General features: G+C 42.9%; 5 protein-coding genes across 5 annotated transcripts; 2 read left to right on the top strand and 3 right to left on the bottom strand.

Moving 5' to 3' along the window:
* Positions 1 to 792: 792 nt before the first annotated feature.
* On the top strand, positions 793 to 1588 carry BGW36DRAFT_295265 (putative cutinase; the record flags this gene model as incomplete). The annotated part of the gene is made up of 3 exons (XM_046211164.1): positions 793 to 981; positions 1039 to 1256; positions 1315 to 1588. 3 exons carry the CDS (start codon positions 793 to 795, stop codon positions 1586 to 1588), a joined length of 681 nt encoding a protein of 226 aa, XP_046072680.1.
* A 3901-nt stretch (positions 1589 to 5489) lies between these two features.
* On the bottom strand, positions 5490 to 7414 carry BGW36DRAFT_379783 (uncharacterized protein). The gene is made up of 4 exons (XM_046216261.1): positions 7246 to 7414; positions 6599 to 7180; positions 6396 to 6539; positions 5490 to 6341 (listed from the first exon to the last, which is right to left on the bottom strand). Exons 1-4 carry the CDS (start codon positions 7303 to 7305, stop codon positions 5550 to 5552), a joined length of 1578 nt encoding a protein of 525 aa, XP_046072681.1. The 5' UTR covers positions 7306 to 7414; the 3' UTR covers positions 5490 to 5549.
* A 649-nt stretch (positions 7415 to 8063) lies between these two features.
* Positions 8064 to 10205, top strand: BGW36DRAFT_177531 (fungal-specific transcription factor domain-containing protein). Its single transcript, XM_046209694.1, has 5 exons — positions 8064 to 8470; positions 8529 to 9054; positions 9139 to 9624; positions 9680 to 9910; positions 9964 to 10205. The coding sequence occupies exons 1-5, from the start codon at positions 8304 to 8306 to the stop codon at positions 10147 to 10149; spliced, it is 1596 nt and encodes a 531-aa protein (XP_046072682.1). The 5' UTR covers positions 8064 to 8303; the 3' UTR covers positions 10150 to 10205.
* Positions 10206 to 10261: 56 nt separating this feature from the next.
* On the bottom strand, positions 10262 to 12125 carry BGW36DRAFT_296229 (monoamine oxidase; the record flags this gene model as incomplete). The annotated part of the gene is made up of 3 exons (XM_046211245.1): positions 10262 to 10986; positions 11035 to 11344; positions 11400 to 12125. The coding sequence occupies 3 exons, from the start codon at positions 12123 to 12125 to the stop codon at positions 10262 to 10264; spliced, it is 1761 nt and encodes a 586-aa protein (XP_046072683.1).
* Positions 12126 to 16952: 4827 nt separating this feature from the next.
* Positions 16953 to 18595, bottom strand: BGW36DRAFT_296684 (major facilitator superfamily domain-containing protein; the record flags this gene model as incomplete). The annotated part of the gene is made up of 7 exons (XM_046211294.1): positions 16953 to 17061; positions 17127 to 17596; positions 17662 to 17805; positions 17854 to 17931; positions 17981 to 18254; positions 18329 to 18441; positions 18512 to 18595. 7 exons carry the CDS (start codon positions 18593 to 18595, stop codon positions 16953 to 16955), a joined length of 1272 nt encoding a protein of 423 aa, XP_046072684.1.
* Between the last annotated feature and the right edge of the window lie 40 nt (positions 18596 to 18635).

Raw genomic sequence — 18635 nt, forward strand, 5'->3', positions numbered from 1 at the left:
AACCTAATGTAGGTACCGACAGAAGCAATCTATTGGACGTGTCGCAGAGGTTTCCCGTCCGGTGCAAATACCGAAAACTTGCGCGGGGTTCAATTGATAAAAAGTCGAATTATGATTGCTGGCATATTTCCCACCGAAATTCCACCGTAACGGCTCAATCTCTGAATCATAATTGCTAAATGCTACCATATAACCCTGTCATAACCTAGTCCATAATTCCCAGCTACCCCGTGACGCAACAGATTAATTAAAAACAAATCACGGACAAGTACCAATTTCCAAATGGAATGTATTGCGGCCATTCTATACTTGTGATTGTCCTCGATTACCATGTGCCGCTATTGGATGAATAGACTAGGTAACCGTGGATAATCTCATCTCCTAAGCTTGATCTGGTGGCTGTTGCGAAAGATCCAATCAGCGAACTGATTCGGAGATTAACTTCGCTGCCAATTGATTTGATTTTATGAGCTCTGCCTCGGTTTGGACTCTGGATCCTGATATTGTCTCCATTCTCCGAGGTTGTAGACTACAGAACGGGAATATTCAGAGATCCCGCTCTTTGTTTGAAACAGCTGGTCGTAGGTCGAGGAACAATCACGAAACCGCTACTCCTCGCGGTGTCAAGTAGCCTATAAATATGAACACGAACACCAGAGGTGTTTACTTCATGATTGACTGCTGAGCTCAACTGGAAGACTGAAATTTACTGCTCTCACCCCAGTCTGTTTTTCTCTTCTTTTATACACGAAACTATCTTAGCTGAGTCCTTTTAGGAGTTTTTCGCCCATGATGAGGTTCCCATCATTAACGTCCGCTCTCTTTTGGATAGCGGGTATTGTGACAGCAATTCCATTGCCCGGGGAGTCTACTACCCTAAAACCACGTCAATACAGCGATACATCGAACGACCTCAAAGATGATGCCTGTCGAGCGATCACTTTTATCTTTGCACGTGGTTCTACTGAGTCCGGAAATATGGTCTGTCTTCGAGTATTCTACGGGTGAAAAATCACGGTCTAATACTGACTCTGGCAGGGGAGTATCGTTGGTCCAGAAGTGTGTGCCGATCTTCAAAATCAGCTTGGAGCAACTGAAGTTGCATGTCAAGGAGTCGGCTCACCATACGATGCTACACTCGAAGACAATTTTCTTCCTCAAAACACCAGCCCCACCGACATTGGAGCGGCCACTACCCTGTTTGAGTTGGCTCACACCAAGTGCCCTGACACCATCGTCGTGGCTGGTGGATATAGGTACGTGACTCAGACTAACCTTCCAAGTTGAAAATTGCAGCGTTGAATGGCCGTCTAGTCAAGGAACCGCGGTAATGGATGGCTCGATTCAAGCCCTACCAGCAGCGATCCAGAACCAGATTGCTGGTGTTGTTCTTTTCGGCTTCACCCGCAACGTACAAGACAACGGTGGAATCCCGAATTTCCCCGCATCCAAGACCAAGGTCTACTGTGCACTTGGTGACCTTGTTTGTGATGATACACTAATCATTACCCCTGCTCACCTCACTTATGGTTCTGATGCGTCGTCAGCCGCCAGTTGGCTGAAGGCGGAGATACAAGCGGCAAAGTAAATGTTACATGAAGTAGAAATTCTTAGTGCTGTGGGTGGCCAGGAGAAAGCTTGTGGCTGCCACCGCACTAGATACAGACAAGCCATTCTAGTTTCCCTTCTTTAGTTTCCTTAGTCTCCAATACGTGCGAGAATACAGTTTTAAATATCGTCCCAAAATGCCAAGAATCTTAACTCCTGTACATCGATCAATATGTTCCTAAGGGATCATCTCGTCCATTTTGGTCCTAGAAATCTAATAAAGTGCGAAATTGCTTTAAACAGGTAACTACTTTGTTCACTACTTTTTTCACATGTCACATATTTTTGTTCCAATCAGTCGATTCTCAATCGTTTGTCGATCTTAGTTAGAGATATGGGGCCCAAAATTACGCTCAATAGCGCCAAAACATCCCCCAAAAAATTCGACATTTCTCAATTTTCAATACCTTATCCCTGGTGGCAAATATTAGTGTAAATTTGTATATAAATACGTCTAGATAGATGAGTTCTTTGCAACTCAGGCTTGTATCTCAATCCAATCGAATTTGCCACTAAACTCAATTTTTTTCTAACGCGTAAAAGTCCGTAAAAACCTACGGGTGTAGGTCCGCGCTTGCAAGTCTAGATGTTAGCTAGGTAGTGCAATATAACGCGCCATGGAACGGTAATGTCAGAACCGTGGTTTTTACGCGTTGTTTTCTATGCAATTTCGAGAATTTGCTATGGGAGTTAATACGTGCACCCCGATTGTTACACCGTACACCCGAACTAATATTTTTTGAGTCTAGCTGGAAATCAATTTTCTTAGTAAAATACTAATAAATTTGGTCGCTTTATGGCCCCCCATAGAAATTTTCAATTCCTCGATTTTGAAGCGATTAAGGTGTATGTAGTAAACTTGTAGTAGGTCATATTCACCGCCAAATATAATAATTAGATTAGGGGTGCATATATCAATTCTCAACTGGAAGTTATATTTGCCTAACAAAAACATGGAAAATTCACTTTTATAGTGTGCTAGTCTTCTAGATAACTGTCTAAACCTCATCCTCAGTCTTATTGTCATATTAAAGTATATCTAGAGATTCTAAAGCCTCTATATTGATACTCTCCTGAGATTGAGTATGCCGAGATTCCAATATTACAATTAACTGTGAAGGCAGATCACTGTTATAAAACATGCTTCTCAGCACAGTAGAAGCTCAGTTAAAGTAGGACCTTATTAACTCGAACTCGCTGCTATTTTCCCTAGTATTAAGCGATTCTAAAGTCATTAATATCATATGCTTTCTACTTAATGCCAAATTTACCTCTATATTGATATTTGAGGATAGCGCACTGTTACTTCTAATAATACTATCTGCATTGCTTATATAGACCATATATTGATTATCTTATTATATATATATAACATCAGTAATATATATAGATTAATGCGTAGATTTATCGATTTGCTCCTCTAATATAGCATTTCTATGTATTAAGATCTTTTATGCCCTTTTTATATACTGTAGGTCTGCCCTGATGTTTCTCAACAATAGTAGGCTCTAAAGCGTTAATTTAAGCATTTTATAGGGTTTAATATAAAATTAATCTGATTTATACTCACCCCAAGCTGTATCCTAAAGAGGTGATTTATTAGTATTGGTAAAAAGCAGTGAAAGACTTAAAAAATTTTAATTCGAAGAAACGATCTAGGCTGTCATTTGGTTCGGTTCGGACCGAACCAAAACCGATCTGAAACCCGAATGGTCCGGTTCTGGTCCTATATACAGCGAACCGAAGCGGTTCGGTTCACCAAGTCCAGGACCATATGGTTTTTTGGGGCCCATTTGGGTCTGGTTCGGTTTGGATTTTCGGTTCGGTTTTATCTGAATATCTGAATACTAATGGATTTCCATTAATAATACTAATATATTTAGGATTAACCCTAATCCTTTATAATTATTATTGATTATATAATCATTTCTAAAGCAGCTTTTCATAAATTAAATTCTTATTTTTTAAATTAGGACTTTGTTTTAGATATTTTTATAAATATTATAATAAATTCTTAATATTTAGATTATTATCTAAGAATTATTCAGATAGCAATGATACCTTTTCTATTTTTTATTTATATTTTTTGAATTATATTGTATAGCCAACAATCAATCTATCTATTAAAGAAAATATATATATATTTCTGTACCTGTTTTATAATATTCATCATTACCTATCTATTTTTTCAGCATATTTCAACAATTAGATAGAAAATTATAATTTAAATAATTAATTTTAATTTTCATATTATTTATCTATCTAATTCACTAAAATTTAGAGAGATTTTAATATATTTTTAAGGATAAAATCTAACTATAGTTAAAAATTTTTTAATACGATTCGGTTATCTGAATAAAAACTGGACTAGACTCAGACCAATCTAACCATAATTAGTAATTCTTCTTTAGCGTGGTTCGGTTTCAGTTTAGAGAGTCAGAACCGTTCGATTTTCGGTTCTGGTTCCAATATTAGGGACCAAACCAAACCGACCCATTTTTGGATTTGGTTCAGAAACTCAGGACCAGAACCGAACCAAATGACAGCCTAAAACGATCAATGCTACTAATAAATTATTAAAAAGCTAATTACACGCCTTACACAGAAAAAATTAATTCGGGTGTACGCTGTATTTTGTTGGGTGCATGTATCAACTCCCTTTGCTATTATTTGGGTGATTATAAGCGATCAGTTCCACTAGTAAATTAGGTATTAATTAGATCTAGTTCCCAATTATTCAAAATTCAGGCTTTTCCCCTTTCAATCTAGTGACACACTAATACTGCACTAAAATTCCTTGTACTAAAATCGGCCGTCACTCGATGAACTAGAGAATCCTTGGCTAGAGATTTTGAATAAAAAGACAGACCTGAAAGAATGATACAGTACAGTACAGTAGTTATCTTCCGAATTATTTCTGATTTTTCTATGGTCTAGTTCACAGCGTGAGATCAAAACAACTAGTAATAGCATAGGACAACCAATCTACCTTTTAGAACAAAACCAAGACCTAAGGATGTAGCCAAGCTGTCTTTTTTATTACAGCTTTCTCTTTTTCTCTACTTATTCGGGCTGTATCTTTTCGGTGTTTCGTACACTGGAATAAGATACCAACCTTACACAAAAATATAGGCAACTACTCAAATTTCTATTTACTATAATATCAAGACTAGCCTAGACATTGCTGCAGGAAGTCTGATGACAATTCAACCTGTCGCTCGTTATAAAAATCAAAAAGATTGGCACAGAATTCACACAGGAACTAAAGCTTTTATCTTGATACTTAGACGAGCCGCAGAGATGTGATTTTACACAACATCCTAAAAATTATCGGTCCTAGGGTTTACTATAGGGGTGGTCACAGGCACCCAACAGTGGCGTGGCCACACCTGATACGACTCAAAGAAGCTGAAAGTGTTTTGAGTTGTGGAAACCCCGGCATGGGTCTAACGCCAGCCCAGTCAGACTAGGCATAAGGAAGTGTAATAATAACTGTCCCTTGATAGCGCCTACTGCTAGGAATGGGACTCTTAAGTCCGTGCATGTGACACTATAGTAACTGCACTATGCAACTTGCACGCCATTGATAGAAACTTATGATTGGCTGCATGCAAACACTATGTCAAGAATACTAGGACTGCAGGAAGCGGCTAGTCTCATAATGTGGAGGGTTCATGAAGAGTCGGATGTTATATCTAGCAATGCTGATATATTTCCCGGGTTTTACCCTGGTCACCCAGCCGTCTAACAAGCATAGACGCCTTTAATTTTTTTCCTTTCCTATCGAACCGGATAGTTGCAAGAAGCATATTGGGGAATATCCCCTTTTTCTTCAATTTAATATCACCTCCCAAATCAATACCCGGAATGAAAGCAATTCACCGAGAAAAATTAAACCTTTGTTTATTAAAGGCTTGGATATCATTTGACATTGCCATTCCTCAAATGCTGGGACGGTACGACCGACAGTAGTCATATATCGATAAACACTCATGCGGAAGCTCATTTCGGACAACTTTAGCCATGAGAAATGCTTGTCCGATGCCCATGGTATGTCCTATATACTCTAGGCGGTTGGCAGCCCATTTTCGATGTAGAGAGTTGGGAGCTGAGACACTAGCTGCCACATAAAGAGGCCATAATATGGAGTATCCGCCTAAGCAACCCCCAGCTTGTGAATCCCCTTCGCTCAATGAAGGGGGAGAAAACCGTAGAGAAACTGAAAACGGAACACTGAGAAGAATATCCACCGCAAGATTTTCGATATTTCTATTAGCGGCATTAAATACACTTCCCCATCGAGAAGAAGTGTTTGGTGGTGGTGGTATCCGATCTCGAATAACCAAGTTAAGGATAATACGAGCAGTCCGATAGTATGCCCAAATGTTGCAAGCCCAAATATCGGGATAGAGATGGTAGGAGCCGTTGCAAGTATGGTTAGGTAATAGATGTTGACTTCCTGAGTAAGTGTGTACAGCGTATTGCCAACGGGTAGAGAGATTGGAGGTCCATGCTTCAAGTCTTTTATCGAGATCCTTCGCCCTCTCTATTACTTCAACGTAATCAGGTATTCCATCAGCTCTCACCTCAGCGATGAAGTCGCTAACTTCAGCCACCAGGTTTACCAAAGTCTCAGAATGAACAATTTCTTCAGATCTGTACAGCGTTACAACTTTGGACAACTGTTTTATCGTTTCTGGTACTCGAGTTTGGGTTCGAAGACAGTTCGCCATCTAGAAAATCGATCAGAAAACGGTGACCCTTCATACAAAACTAGCCAAACAAACCACCGCAGCTCTCAGTTGCATGAAGAGCTGAATGCCAGTGAGCGTCAATTTTTGACGAGAGCCCCATATTTGTAAAAGCGTCGCTGCGCCGTTTATATGCTTTTGCCAGTTATCCACCGATTTAGGAGCTGCACCAGCCATCACCTGGACAAGATATTCAGTGATACAAGTGCTTTACGACTTCAAATTGGCGTCGAACTTACCTCGAACATCCCAAGTAAAATGACAGCGCTAAGAGTAGTGTCTTCTAACGACATTCTCTCATTCATGAGAGCCATGTTAGTCAGGTGTAATGCGGTAGCGTACTCCTCTCTTGCCTCTGCCAGGAGACTGGGCTGGCCTCGTGTGTTTGCGATGAACGCAAGACCAATTGCAGATATAGCGCAGCGAACAGCATAGCACGAAGTTGCTTGGCTAATAATTTGCGAGGTAGTCAAATGCACCTTCGTCACGACAGAGTCGTCTGGAGCGAAATTGTGCAGAAAGACACAGATGGACTGGTCTCTCGGGTTCGTAGAGAGGGCATAGTCTATTTGCCATGTCTGACTTCGTTTTAGATTAGAGACGCCTAAAGTACTTAGAAGTCGATTGGGCCGCAAGTCTTGGTACTTGCATTGCGTGCTGGCGATATGGGATTCTTTTTTCGTATAAGGGATTGATTGGCAGGCTTTCCTAACAACTTCTTGGGATTGATCTCGGAAGTTCACCTCTATCAGATTGCGATACCCAGGACATGAGAATCTAGCTCTCTGGCACTTGAGGCATGACGGTTCGGCCAGGTCGCACTATATACACATGGGTGAGATGAGTTGACCGAGGCGTCAATCTCTAGTAGAGAACCAGCTCGTACCCTAATCTTTCTTTTCCGACAGTTGGCGCAGCCTCTACTAGGCTTTCCGCAGTATACCATTTTCGCTTGAAGTTCAATCCGTATCAATAGAATAAAGTATTCAAGTTAGTGGCAAAAATTCTTCTAGCTACTGCGAAAACTCTGCAATTCGATGTTGTCTTTTGTTCCGACCCCGCATTTCTTGGTCATACGTGCTACACGCCAAGAAATCTAATTACGTTTTCTGGATGTGCCCGTGCCCGAAGCCGGGTATCCGCCATTCACAGCAAGTTTTGATTCGTTCAGCTGGATATTGAAATACGACAGATCATCATTCGTATAGCCAGCTGATCGAGCTGTGCATAAAGCGGCACCGTGCTGCAGATTAGCGTCGCACATATTTGTTACGAATGTGAAACCTAGGCTAAATGTTACGAAACCAACACATATTGACGCGTTGAATTGTATAGAATAAAAATAGAGCGCGTTTTGGAGTGGAAGTGGCCAACTCGGTGTCGGTTCGCTTACAGTGGCGGCTGCGCTTACCAATTGCGTTAATAGAAATGAGTGGTGTTAAACCAGTGTTCATGGTAAATTGACCAACATGTCAGCCTGGCTAGTGATTTATGACGTGCATAGATTTTCTATGGGATAATTGAAATGAGTGAGTAGTTTTCTGTTTTCGTAGTTGCTTTCTTCTCTCCAAATCAAGACATGCATATCCTTGGGGCGTAATTTATGTACAGTTTCTCAGGGGTTAGGCAGCAATATAAGCACTAGTGTAGGCATCGCTATTCTTGTATCAGAAATCAATCTAACAGTTCACGTCACCGAGGCCAACTTGACACGATAACCTAACATCGTGCACAACTCTTTGTCGAGCAACTGTTACATTTTAGACCGAATTCAGACCATGATGGCCTGTGAATTCTGCAAAAAGCGCAAGTTGAAATGCGACAAGAAACTTCCTGTGTGTACGAGTTGCGTGAAGTATGGTCGAGAATGTATTTTTCGCAACACTACAAGAGTGACGTTGAGCAAAGCACGGGAGCAACGATTAGAGCAGAGATTGGGTGTGTATGCCTATTCCCGAGATTCAAAAGAACGGAGACTCTGATTTGTACGTAGCTGAGATCGAAGATATACTATCTACGAAGACAAAAGGAGCCTCACCCTGTCGAGGGTTTCGTCATGATATTTCGGAGGCTTTGGAATTCGCACCGGCAGAAGATTATCTAGTCCAACTGTATGTCTATCATTCCTACCATTATTAGTGATTATGTTTCTCAGCTGACGGAAAATAGAGAGCACATCTATTTTGATAAGGTCCATCTGTCGATACCTATGATGCATCAAGATCGATATTTCCGCAGTATAAGTCTTGAAGACGATGCTCGACCTCCATTGTATTTACGATATGCAATCTGCGCATTGACAGCCTCAATGTACCCGAAAATCGTGCCGGTATCACATGAGATATTCTACCAAGCCGCGCGAAAATGCCTAGAGGATGCTGAAATCCGCGATCAGTGCCTAAATTCTATTACCCTCGCACAGGCGCAGACTTGGGTAATTGTTGGTACATATGAGTTGACGCGAATGCATTTCCACCGATCTTATATGAGCATTGGCCGGGCCATTCGAATATCTCAAATGATGGGGCTGCATCTTCCCGACGACGTAAGATCTTCACGTGTCGAAATATTCCCACCGGCGAGCCTGGACTGGGTCGGGCGCGAAGAGCAGCGAAGAACATTTTGGGTAATATTCTGCATGGACCGGTTTGCGAGTGTCGGTCATGACTGGCCAATGATAATTGATGAGCACGATGTAAGCCATTCGTTTATCTCTATATGAATGTGCTTACCCTGCAAACCATTGTGGATGTTCCGAAAACTTACTATTTGTACCTAGATCTGTATAACTCTGCCTGTCTCAGAGCACGCATTTCAGACCTCTTCTGGGGCGTCAAGTATAACGCTGACCGAGGCTTTGATACATCACGGCAGTGTATCCTTGTCCTCCTTTTCTGCGACAGTGGTGATGGCAGATATCTGCAGCCGGAAGCTTCGAGAAGCTCGCCGGTTCGGCCTTGATACCATTTCTGGAGTTTCAAGCGATTTCTGGGGCAGAAATAGGCATCTGGAGACTACATTAAATGTTGATTTCTGTGTGCCTAATCACCTGATTGTATCTTCCTGGAACTGGGATATACGCCTTGTGTTTATCAATATCATTGTTCCTAGTTCGACGATTTGTGTGCATCAAGCAGCGGAGATACATGCCGAAAAATATGGGGTTGCGAAGGAATTGCTGTTGGAGAGTAAGAAGAGGCGGGTTGAAGCAGCTGAGAAGATTATTACAATCTTAAAAGCAGTCTCTCAGAGCGATCTTCTGCTGGTCAGTCTGTCTTGGGTTTTATTCGAAATGCAGCTAATGTGTATAATGAAACCAGATCCACCCTCTCGTTGCATGGTGTGTTTATGTTGCAGCAGCAGTGTATGCAAAAGCACTTGAGTCCCAGCCATGTCAAGCTCAAGAAAAGTCACTGGAGTTCCTACTTGTAACATTATTTCGTCTAAAAGCCGTGAATCCGCTCCCAGAAACATTTCTCGAGGATTTGACTGTTGAGTTTTGTAATATAAAGGACAAAATCTTCGCACTACAGTCAGATTCTCAGTTAACGGTATGCAGAGCATTAAGAGATACCTAAACTGGTGCTGACAATACATTCTGTAGAACATCTCAGCCAGCAGTACCCAAGGACATTTACCCAGCTACGACTTGGAAAGGGAGTTGGTCTCTCGCACGCAATCTGACGACATAACAGCACCTTACTTTTATGACTTCGGTACCAATCTCGAGTTATTGGACGTTTTGGAAAACGACGTGTCTGTCCGTGAAAATGAACCCCTGGGCTTTTAATGTACTTGAGTATGAGGGTGTTTGCTGAGCGCCAGTTGCACGGATATGATAAAAAAGTAGTGAGGGCCTTGAGTTCTATTTACTATGTAGAGAGGCTTGAATACTATTTACTTTACAAGAGAGACTTGATCACTTCTTCGGCGCCTCTAGCCCCTGATCTTAGTGCACCTTCCATATAGCCCGTCCAAACTTCTGCTGTTTCTGTTCCTACGAAATGAATGTCTCTTTCACTCATAGACAGAGCGTGGCCGTGAACGGATAGTATTCCGGGAGGCGTCGTCGGGCAGGGCCCCCCTTTGCTCCATACATCTTTTTTCCACTCCTTTTCCAAGATTTGGATGGGGACGGGGATGGTATCACCAAACATATCTTCTATCTGACCTAGGACGCGCTGTAGACGGTCCTCTTGTGGGAGTTTGGACCACTGTCGTGCTGGTTCTCCACTAACCCAGCAGGTCAAAGAATAATGTTGATCTTGATCGATACTAGAGTCACGAGTGGCACAGATCGGGCCTAAGGACGATTGCGAAACTCCAGACAGCCCCCGGGCTCTCCACCATGGCTGATCGTACACCAGGATTATTTTGGACAGTTCACCTAACTTCGTTCTAGAACTATACTGCAGTTTGTGATCAGACAAGGGCGGGTCGAATGCAATAGTGCTGTACAGCGGGGTCGGTATAGAAACTACCACTTTTTTGCATCGCAGTCGGACACCACTGTCGATTTCAACAAGGAGTCCAGATTCACGCTGGATGATTGCCGTTGCGGGTGTGGAAAGGTGAACAGAACCGGGGATGAGAGAGGAATTCAAACCTTCTGCAATCGCCTGCGCACCTTTACAATGTTTAGCGACTATATCGTATCAAAGGAATCGTTGCGTACCTTGTCTAATTCTCATATACTGGCCACCCCCAACACCATCAGACATTAATCTCTCCAATCCTCCTGCATTCTTACAATACATTATAAAGTATAATGCACTGATTTCGGATGGTTCCAGGGCAAGAAGAGCTCGAGTTAGGATTGCGGCATTCGCAACGGCAGTTGCTCCACAGCCTTCAACCTGTATAAACTCTTCTAGTGTAATGTCGTCATGCTTGGAATTGTCTTTTGTGATGTCTGAAGTGAGACTGAGTTCTTCTAGGCGAGCAAACAGAGACGCAATTTCGGTTATTGCCTCCAGGCCAAGGTTCTATCGACTCGCCTATCAGCCAACGGTCGTTTTGTCCTGTAGTTTTAATACTTACTTCTGGGAGCTGGCCATTAGGGAACCGCTGACCAGGCCTTCCGGGTTCGTGCATGATGCTGTCACCCTCCATGGTCTGGATGACAAATTCCAGTCCGAATCGCTTCGCAAGAGAGGAAACCTTGGATTGGTTGGTGTCGTTGATCCAGGCACCACCAGCTTCGATAATTCCTCGGCCATTAGCTTGTGGGATGCTATATGTCTTACCGCCAACTCGATCTCTTGCCTCAAGAACCACGCACGACAAGCCACTTTTCTGAATATCATAGGCTGCTTGAAGGCCGCTCAGCCCGGCACCAACAACGATGACGTCAGTCAATGCGGGAGGGAAAGTCCATGATAGGGGTTTATGGTCCACAAGACTTCGAACGGCGGCAATTGCCTCGACCTCGAACTTCACGCCAGGTGTAGACAACGATGGTAGTGGCACGCACACACTCGTTGGCCGGTGGCCGTTTAGAAACGCAGCAAGTAATCGAGCACTTGGATGGGCGATAGGATTTTCAGCGACGACGTAAAATGTCACTTTTACAATATCCCGGGTTGTCGCACCTGCTGCTTCAAGACACTTGCGTAGGTTTTCAAGCGCCAAAACGACTTGTTCCTCATCATTCTCTGGAATTTTGTACCCTTTGTCCATACCAATCTGTCCAGCTGTGTATACCACTGTCGTACCCGGGGCAACCGTGCAGACGTGTGAATGTAAAAACGGTGTAGGGTCGGCCATTGATGGCGGATCTAGCAATCGATAAGGGGTTGTTGATGCCATGTTGTAAGAAAGATGATAGATATGTGCTTGTAACACGTAGGTGAGGGGCAATATCTGTAAAATAATCAACCTACTTATCCGTACTGACGGTTTTTATAATATGCTTCACCAAAACCACGAGATGCAAAAGCGGAAATCCGGCCACATTCGCGATGAATTTTCCATGTCCCGTCCGGGCGGAAAGCGGAAGGGAAAACCCCGATATACAAGAGAAAAATCCGCGTAATTTTTCTTCTGCCGCTTTGAGAATTAGTTTCTTCTCGTAATGCGGACTTAAGCTCCATTTTGTATGAAAAAAGTCGAAAGGCAGGACTGTATGTAAATCCGTCCCCGCTAGGAATTCTGTTCTTTAGCGTCTAGGCCTGCGAATGCGCTGCATGATATGCTGCCTCCGACGATGTCTGATGCGGCGGAATAAATCGAAGTTAGGGACAATGGCACACCGCCCACAGCAACTCATAAAATTATTACCCAAGTGTTAGTAGTATTATATTATCTAATCAAATCGGTGTAACTGCTGTATGTGTATATGTGGATCTATGTGGCAATACGATCTACTTTTATGTCATTGTCCCTAACTTCGATTTAGTCTGCCGTATCTGATCGGCATATGATATTAGTTCACGGGGCTTCTCTAGTCTCTATTAATGTCATTCTTTTGACAGGTTTTTGCTTTAAAGCGTCGTCTTTTAGAGTGGCTTTTGCCTATTATAACAAAGAAAGCTCAGCAAGAATACCTACGCTAGCATTGTTGGCAAGAGTAGATGTGTCAGCCTTTTGTCAACATCCAAATGCGAGGCTGCAGCCGGATACGATACCCGTACGAAAGGAAGCAGGATAGAAACCCTGTGCTACGTAGATTGAGCCTCCGCATCTGTTCTTGTATGTTCGTCATCAACCCTTTAGATTTTATGTTGCATTACTTACATTGCAAATACAGTATCTCAAATTCTGATCTCTTGCAGCAGCTACTCTGGAAAAATGTTGGGTTTACTATATTGCGAGATCTAACTTTTCTCGAGACTTATGAACCAAGGTACGATCCGACTGTAATAATGGTCAGAACATCACCACTATTCTCACATTTACCACAGCCCACATGTGATCGCAACGATCAGACAGATTCTAAAATCTTAAAGTCGGGGTACTGCTCTGCGGCAGATCTTCATAAGCTTTACGTTGCCCAGGTCATAACGCTAACAGCTGTCTTGAAGTCATTCCTGGCCATGATAAGACATGATTTAAGTCCTGCAAGCTCTCATTCGGCTGCATTTACTGAAATATGATAAGACCTGGTACTGCCTGCTACAGAAGCATCCACAGAGCAAAGAGGTTTTCAGCCAGTAAGCCCCTGGGTCTTTTAGATGGTGTCCCCGTCTGTATCAAAGATTGAGCAAATATCGAGGGCTATAAAACGCGTCTAGGGTCTAGACAAGAGTATAAAACTAGTGGGGGAGGCACTAGCCGGTGTGTGATGTAGTAGGAGACGGCAGGAGCCGTTGTGCCTGACAAACTCAGCCTGCACGAGCTAGGTTTAGGCAGGTAGTTTTCATCACTATGGAACCTTGGGCCTGACGTTTTACTTACATACGAATAACAACAATACTCACTCTGGGACACCACATAATCCTTACAACAGACAATACTACGCAGGAGGATCTTCAGGAGGATCGGGTTATGTGGTCGCCGCGGGTCCAGTTCTAATAGCACGAGGTGCAGACTAGGGAGGATCGATACGCATTCCTTCAACCTTTTGTGGCATATACGGACTTAAAACCTCACATGGATGGGTTTCTGATCGCCCAAATCGACAGATGTGCAATATGAGGGGGTCGTTGGGCCGATGGCGGCTACTATGCATGACTTGGAACTAGTTGCATATGATAGTCTAGCCACTCCTAATTCTAGAGAATAGCCATTTTCTACGCTTTAGTCATCACAGAAGCTTAGTGGAGAGTTTAAAGAAGCCCTCGGCATATATACCGCGCGGTTCGATGACCGTGACGAAGCCGTCGAGGAGCCCCCCCACCGAAGTGTCGAATACTATCGCATAAAGCTTGGATATTCGGTCTTTGATGTTGAGATACCCTCCTTTTGTCCAGGCCGAATTGCGCACGCGCTGGCTGTTCTATCGGAAGTGCCTTCGTCCATAATATCCATGGCTGGGGTTTCTACGGGGTCCAATTGTGCGATGCCTTGACACTAAGCATTTCTCATGTTTTGGACTGATAATTTTAGATTGATTAGAAATAAATTAGTATGTACCTTTAACTATCTGATTGGTGCGTTAAGACATCCCGTATCAGCTACCTGCATTTTATATACGCTAGTTTTTCCTGCGTCTTATTTAATTTTCATCTTACTACCTCCAACGGACTTGTATAGCGAAGGATATGGCTAACCGCGATACTACGACGAAATTATAACTATTCAACCACAACACATTGAATTAATTAAAACAACTAAGAATCCTCTCTTCAGAAGTCTCTACTATAATTTGACACGTGCACGCATTATGCCCAGTCGCGTGGCAGCCGCCACAACGTCGCGCACGCGTTTCCTCCCTCGGCTTCCGACCCCTACTCGCCCTTACTCCATCTTTACTTGCTGCTCAGTATCTCTTTCATCCCCTAGCACCAGTCACTTTTTGAGTAAGTAGGCCTCCTTATTGCAAACCTGTTTTTCCAAGTTTTTTGGCGCTAACTGGGCTCCTCATTTGCCCGTTGAAGACTCTGGTTCTTGATCTTCAACAAGGCTAACGTAAGCATTATTTTCGACGCACCTTTCGCAAAATGATCAACAGTTTCGTAAATTGATGTTGAAGAGCTATTTTGATGACGTGTAATACAGCTCTTTAAAAATGGTCTGTGATGATGCTTCAATCAGGTTACTAGGAGTATGAGAAATCTATGGCTGAGCTGTATTTGGGCGAGAGTTTGAAGGCGTCGGGGTCCTTCGCTTGAGATCAAATTCGGAAATAACTTTTTCAGGGTCTGGTAGGAGAAAACCAGCACTTCAGAAATATTTTTGGATATTGCTTTCTTCATTTTTTCCTTGAATATAGTGTGGAACACAAGAAAGAAATCGACATTGGTAATGTGGAGAATATCAGCCTGTATCATATCCTCAATTTACCGATCATAGGCTTTCTTTAACGGGCCAAAACAGCCAAAATCGAGTGGCTAGAGGATATAAGATGAATGAGGGGGCATACAAAGAGTGATAATGTTGTTTTCCTTGCAATAATCTTCAGACTTACCTGAGTGGTGGCTCTGGTGCTCATCGTAGACTAACAAGCGGTAACCACTAATAGTTCGAGTCCTAGTATGCTTCTTGCAATGTCGAATCCAATCCATTTCTCGCTCATTTGTGGACTAACCGTTTTCAGAGACAGTGATTACTCAGCCAGGTGGAAATCCACTGTTTTGGTACTAAGACGCCATGATTTTTGCCGGCAACAATGATGAACGGCACTGTCCAGTCTTGGGAGTTGATACTCTAGATCACTATAACCCATTCTCAATTACCAAGCTCTATTTTTTTCGCTTTTATACGCCCGTAAGAACTTGTTACGACTAAGCTGGTTGAAATAACGCCCACAAAAACCCCGCCTTGTCAAGGTTGTAGATATATGTGTCGTTGATACTATATTCCGCGATTGTGTTCTGCGCAAGATTAAACCAGCTGAAACAACCTCTAAACCTTTCTATTTAGCCTTCTGGTAGTCGTGGTTTTTCTGGAAACGTGTCCGGAGCTCTGGGCGGCGATTAGGTGACTTAGCTTTTGGTGATCAACAAAGTAGATCTTTCCTGTAGCTCAAGGACGTAGCTTTGAATCATTTTGCATGGCTCGAAGGGCTAGTAAAATTTGGCTTTCATCTTTTCTTGAAGCATGTTGTGCTATACAGAAATTCAGTGATTTGTAGAAGAGATATGGTACCGCGGTTAGGTGTATATTTCGCTTAGGTGTATCGTACGCTATACAAGTACGTTAACCTAATACTAACCATTTTCTTAACCCCTACATTCTTTACTTGTGTCCCGTAATACCAGGATGGTCCACCTCCTTACCATATATGACGAAGGTACTAGGTAGACAAGCTAGTAAAATAGAAAGAGCAAGAGTACAATTTAGAGGCATCGAGTCTAGACGTGTAAGAACAGTACTCGGCATGATTCAAACCTAGTTCAATGATGAAAGCTAGTTGGAACATAATACATAGGTGTTGTTGATGACCCAGGCAGCAATGAATTTGGTAGTACAAGATTTCAAGTACAGTAAGCAACACTGTCAACTAAGAAACGTATACCGGGTTATTGGTAAATGCGAGATAGTTGTTTATACCTGCGTAGGACATCACGGTATAGGTCCAAAACACCGATTTTATTTCATGAGAAATCTTCCTAAATAGTCTATTACTGTGTTGGATTAGTTCGCTATTAGCGAATACGATTGTCAATGGTTTATAGCATGATAAGACGTTTAAAAGAGTTGTTATTCTTAGCATAGAAATCAAGGTCTATATATGATTTCATCTGGACCTTCACTAGTCGACTCGGTCATTCTATAGTCGAATGCACTTGAGGTATTACGTGTTACGTAGTACACTAACTTGTCGAGAACAAATATAGGAGAGCATGATCCATGTGCTCCAGATCTTAGGGACTTATAACTAGAACATACGAACCCATGACTGGCATTAGATCTCAGGTGCTTCTCTGGAAACAGTGCACAGCCTCGATTTCAATGATCGCGCCGAATTCGATACAAATCTACAGAGATTATTCACACCCCTGCTTGATGTCTCCTATTCTCAGCGAGGCCACCGAATACCCCAACAAGCATCGGTAATGGACAGACAACGGCGCCTAATACAGCCTGGAAAGTAAGCGCCCTAGACAGATTTACGTGTAAAAATTAGTCGTCTATTCAGACTTATCCCGGGAAGATGAAACTTACTGCTTCATGTTATATGGAGGAGCAGCATTACCATCCTCTTTGAAAGCATTCATAACTAACACTGAAACGATACCCATGAACTGTCCTCCAATCCAACAAATTGTGCTGGTAAACTCTGCCCCTACCGGGAAGGTCGCATCAACCAACCATTCCAAAACGACCGGTACAAGGGCAAAAGAGGCGGCACCGAGGCTGCCCGACACAATGTACGCTCCCATTATCGGTGATAGATCCGGAATCCACCTGAATATTAAATAGCAAATAGCGATGATAGGGCTGAGAGCTTTGATAACCAAAACATGAGACTGCGATATATCTACAAGTAACGACACTATGATGGCAGAAACGATACCAGATGCTATAAGTATTGCACCGCAAATACCTGCTTCGCTTTCAGTGGCGCCGTAAGGTCCGAGGATTTGGTCAAGGAGTGTGGTCAAAGCATTAAAAAGGCCCACATAGACAGAAAACTAAACAATCGACATCAGCATTAGCCAATACATTGCAGCGGGTATATAGAAATAATGTAACGAACTGGAATAAATAGGAACCAGAATTGTAAGGAGTGTATGAGTAATGACAGTTGTTGTTTCGACCCCAAAACTGCGGCCGCGGAAGAAGGGCCGCGAGCTGGCAGGGTGTCTGGGACGAAAATCGTCGGTATCGATGAAATAGAACTCTTCTTAGCATCAGAAAATGTATACGGTGATTCACCGCAGCAACTTACGAGGATTGAGGTCCATAAAATCATTCGTGGAACATCGCCGGCACTGTTCATCCATAAGGGAGAGATGAGTTGTCCCAGCTTTACCACAATCAGCAGAGATGTTCATTCTCTATATAGAAGTACTGACAGCAGCACCTAAAGGGCTAGCCAATGTCGCAACCGCAGTAGCTTTAACGCGACCTTTCTCGGTGAACCATATTTGGCTATATGATGTCGGAATTGGTAGAACAAATGCAGACGAAATACCAATCAAGATCTGACCGAACATTACCAACCCGAATATACCCCCCTCTCGAGCCACAGCCCCTACGTATCGAATCCAGTTTCCCGCGAGTAAGAGGATAGCCGCGGCGAGACATGATGACCTAATTCCGAATTTTGGGACTAAATAAATGACTCCTCTGAACAGGTTAATAAGGGATGGATGATATATTGAAAACGAAAATTAAAGGTGTGAAAAATTTTACTAACTTACGGTGCAAATACACAGAATCCGCCTAAAAACGCTATACTTAACCAGTTGGTATCAGATTCTGAAACGCCGAAATACTCAGCTGATATGCCAGCGCTTGCTGCGAAGGACACCCACTACAAATATAATCAGTTATGGTATTTACGACTGTCGAGTGGCCTAGGAAGAGAGTGACTTTGTACTAACATCCCATGTTGTTATAATATTCAAAAGCACGAGCTGTATAAGGCCGATCCATCTCCGCTTGAAGGATCTATGGACATGTGCCATTGTGCCCTCGTCATTTGCACTTCTTCCCCGGGAACATAGA

This window comes from Talaromyces proteolyticus, assembly GCF_021365285.1.
Source record: "Talaromyces proteolyticus strain PMI_201 chromosome Unknown BGW36scaffold_6, whole genome shotgun sequence".
NCBI lineage: Eukaryota > Fungi > Ascomycota > Eurotiomycetes > Eurotiales > Trichocomaceae > Talaromyces > Talaromyces proteolyticus.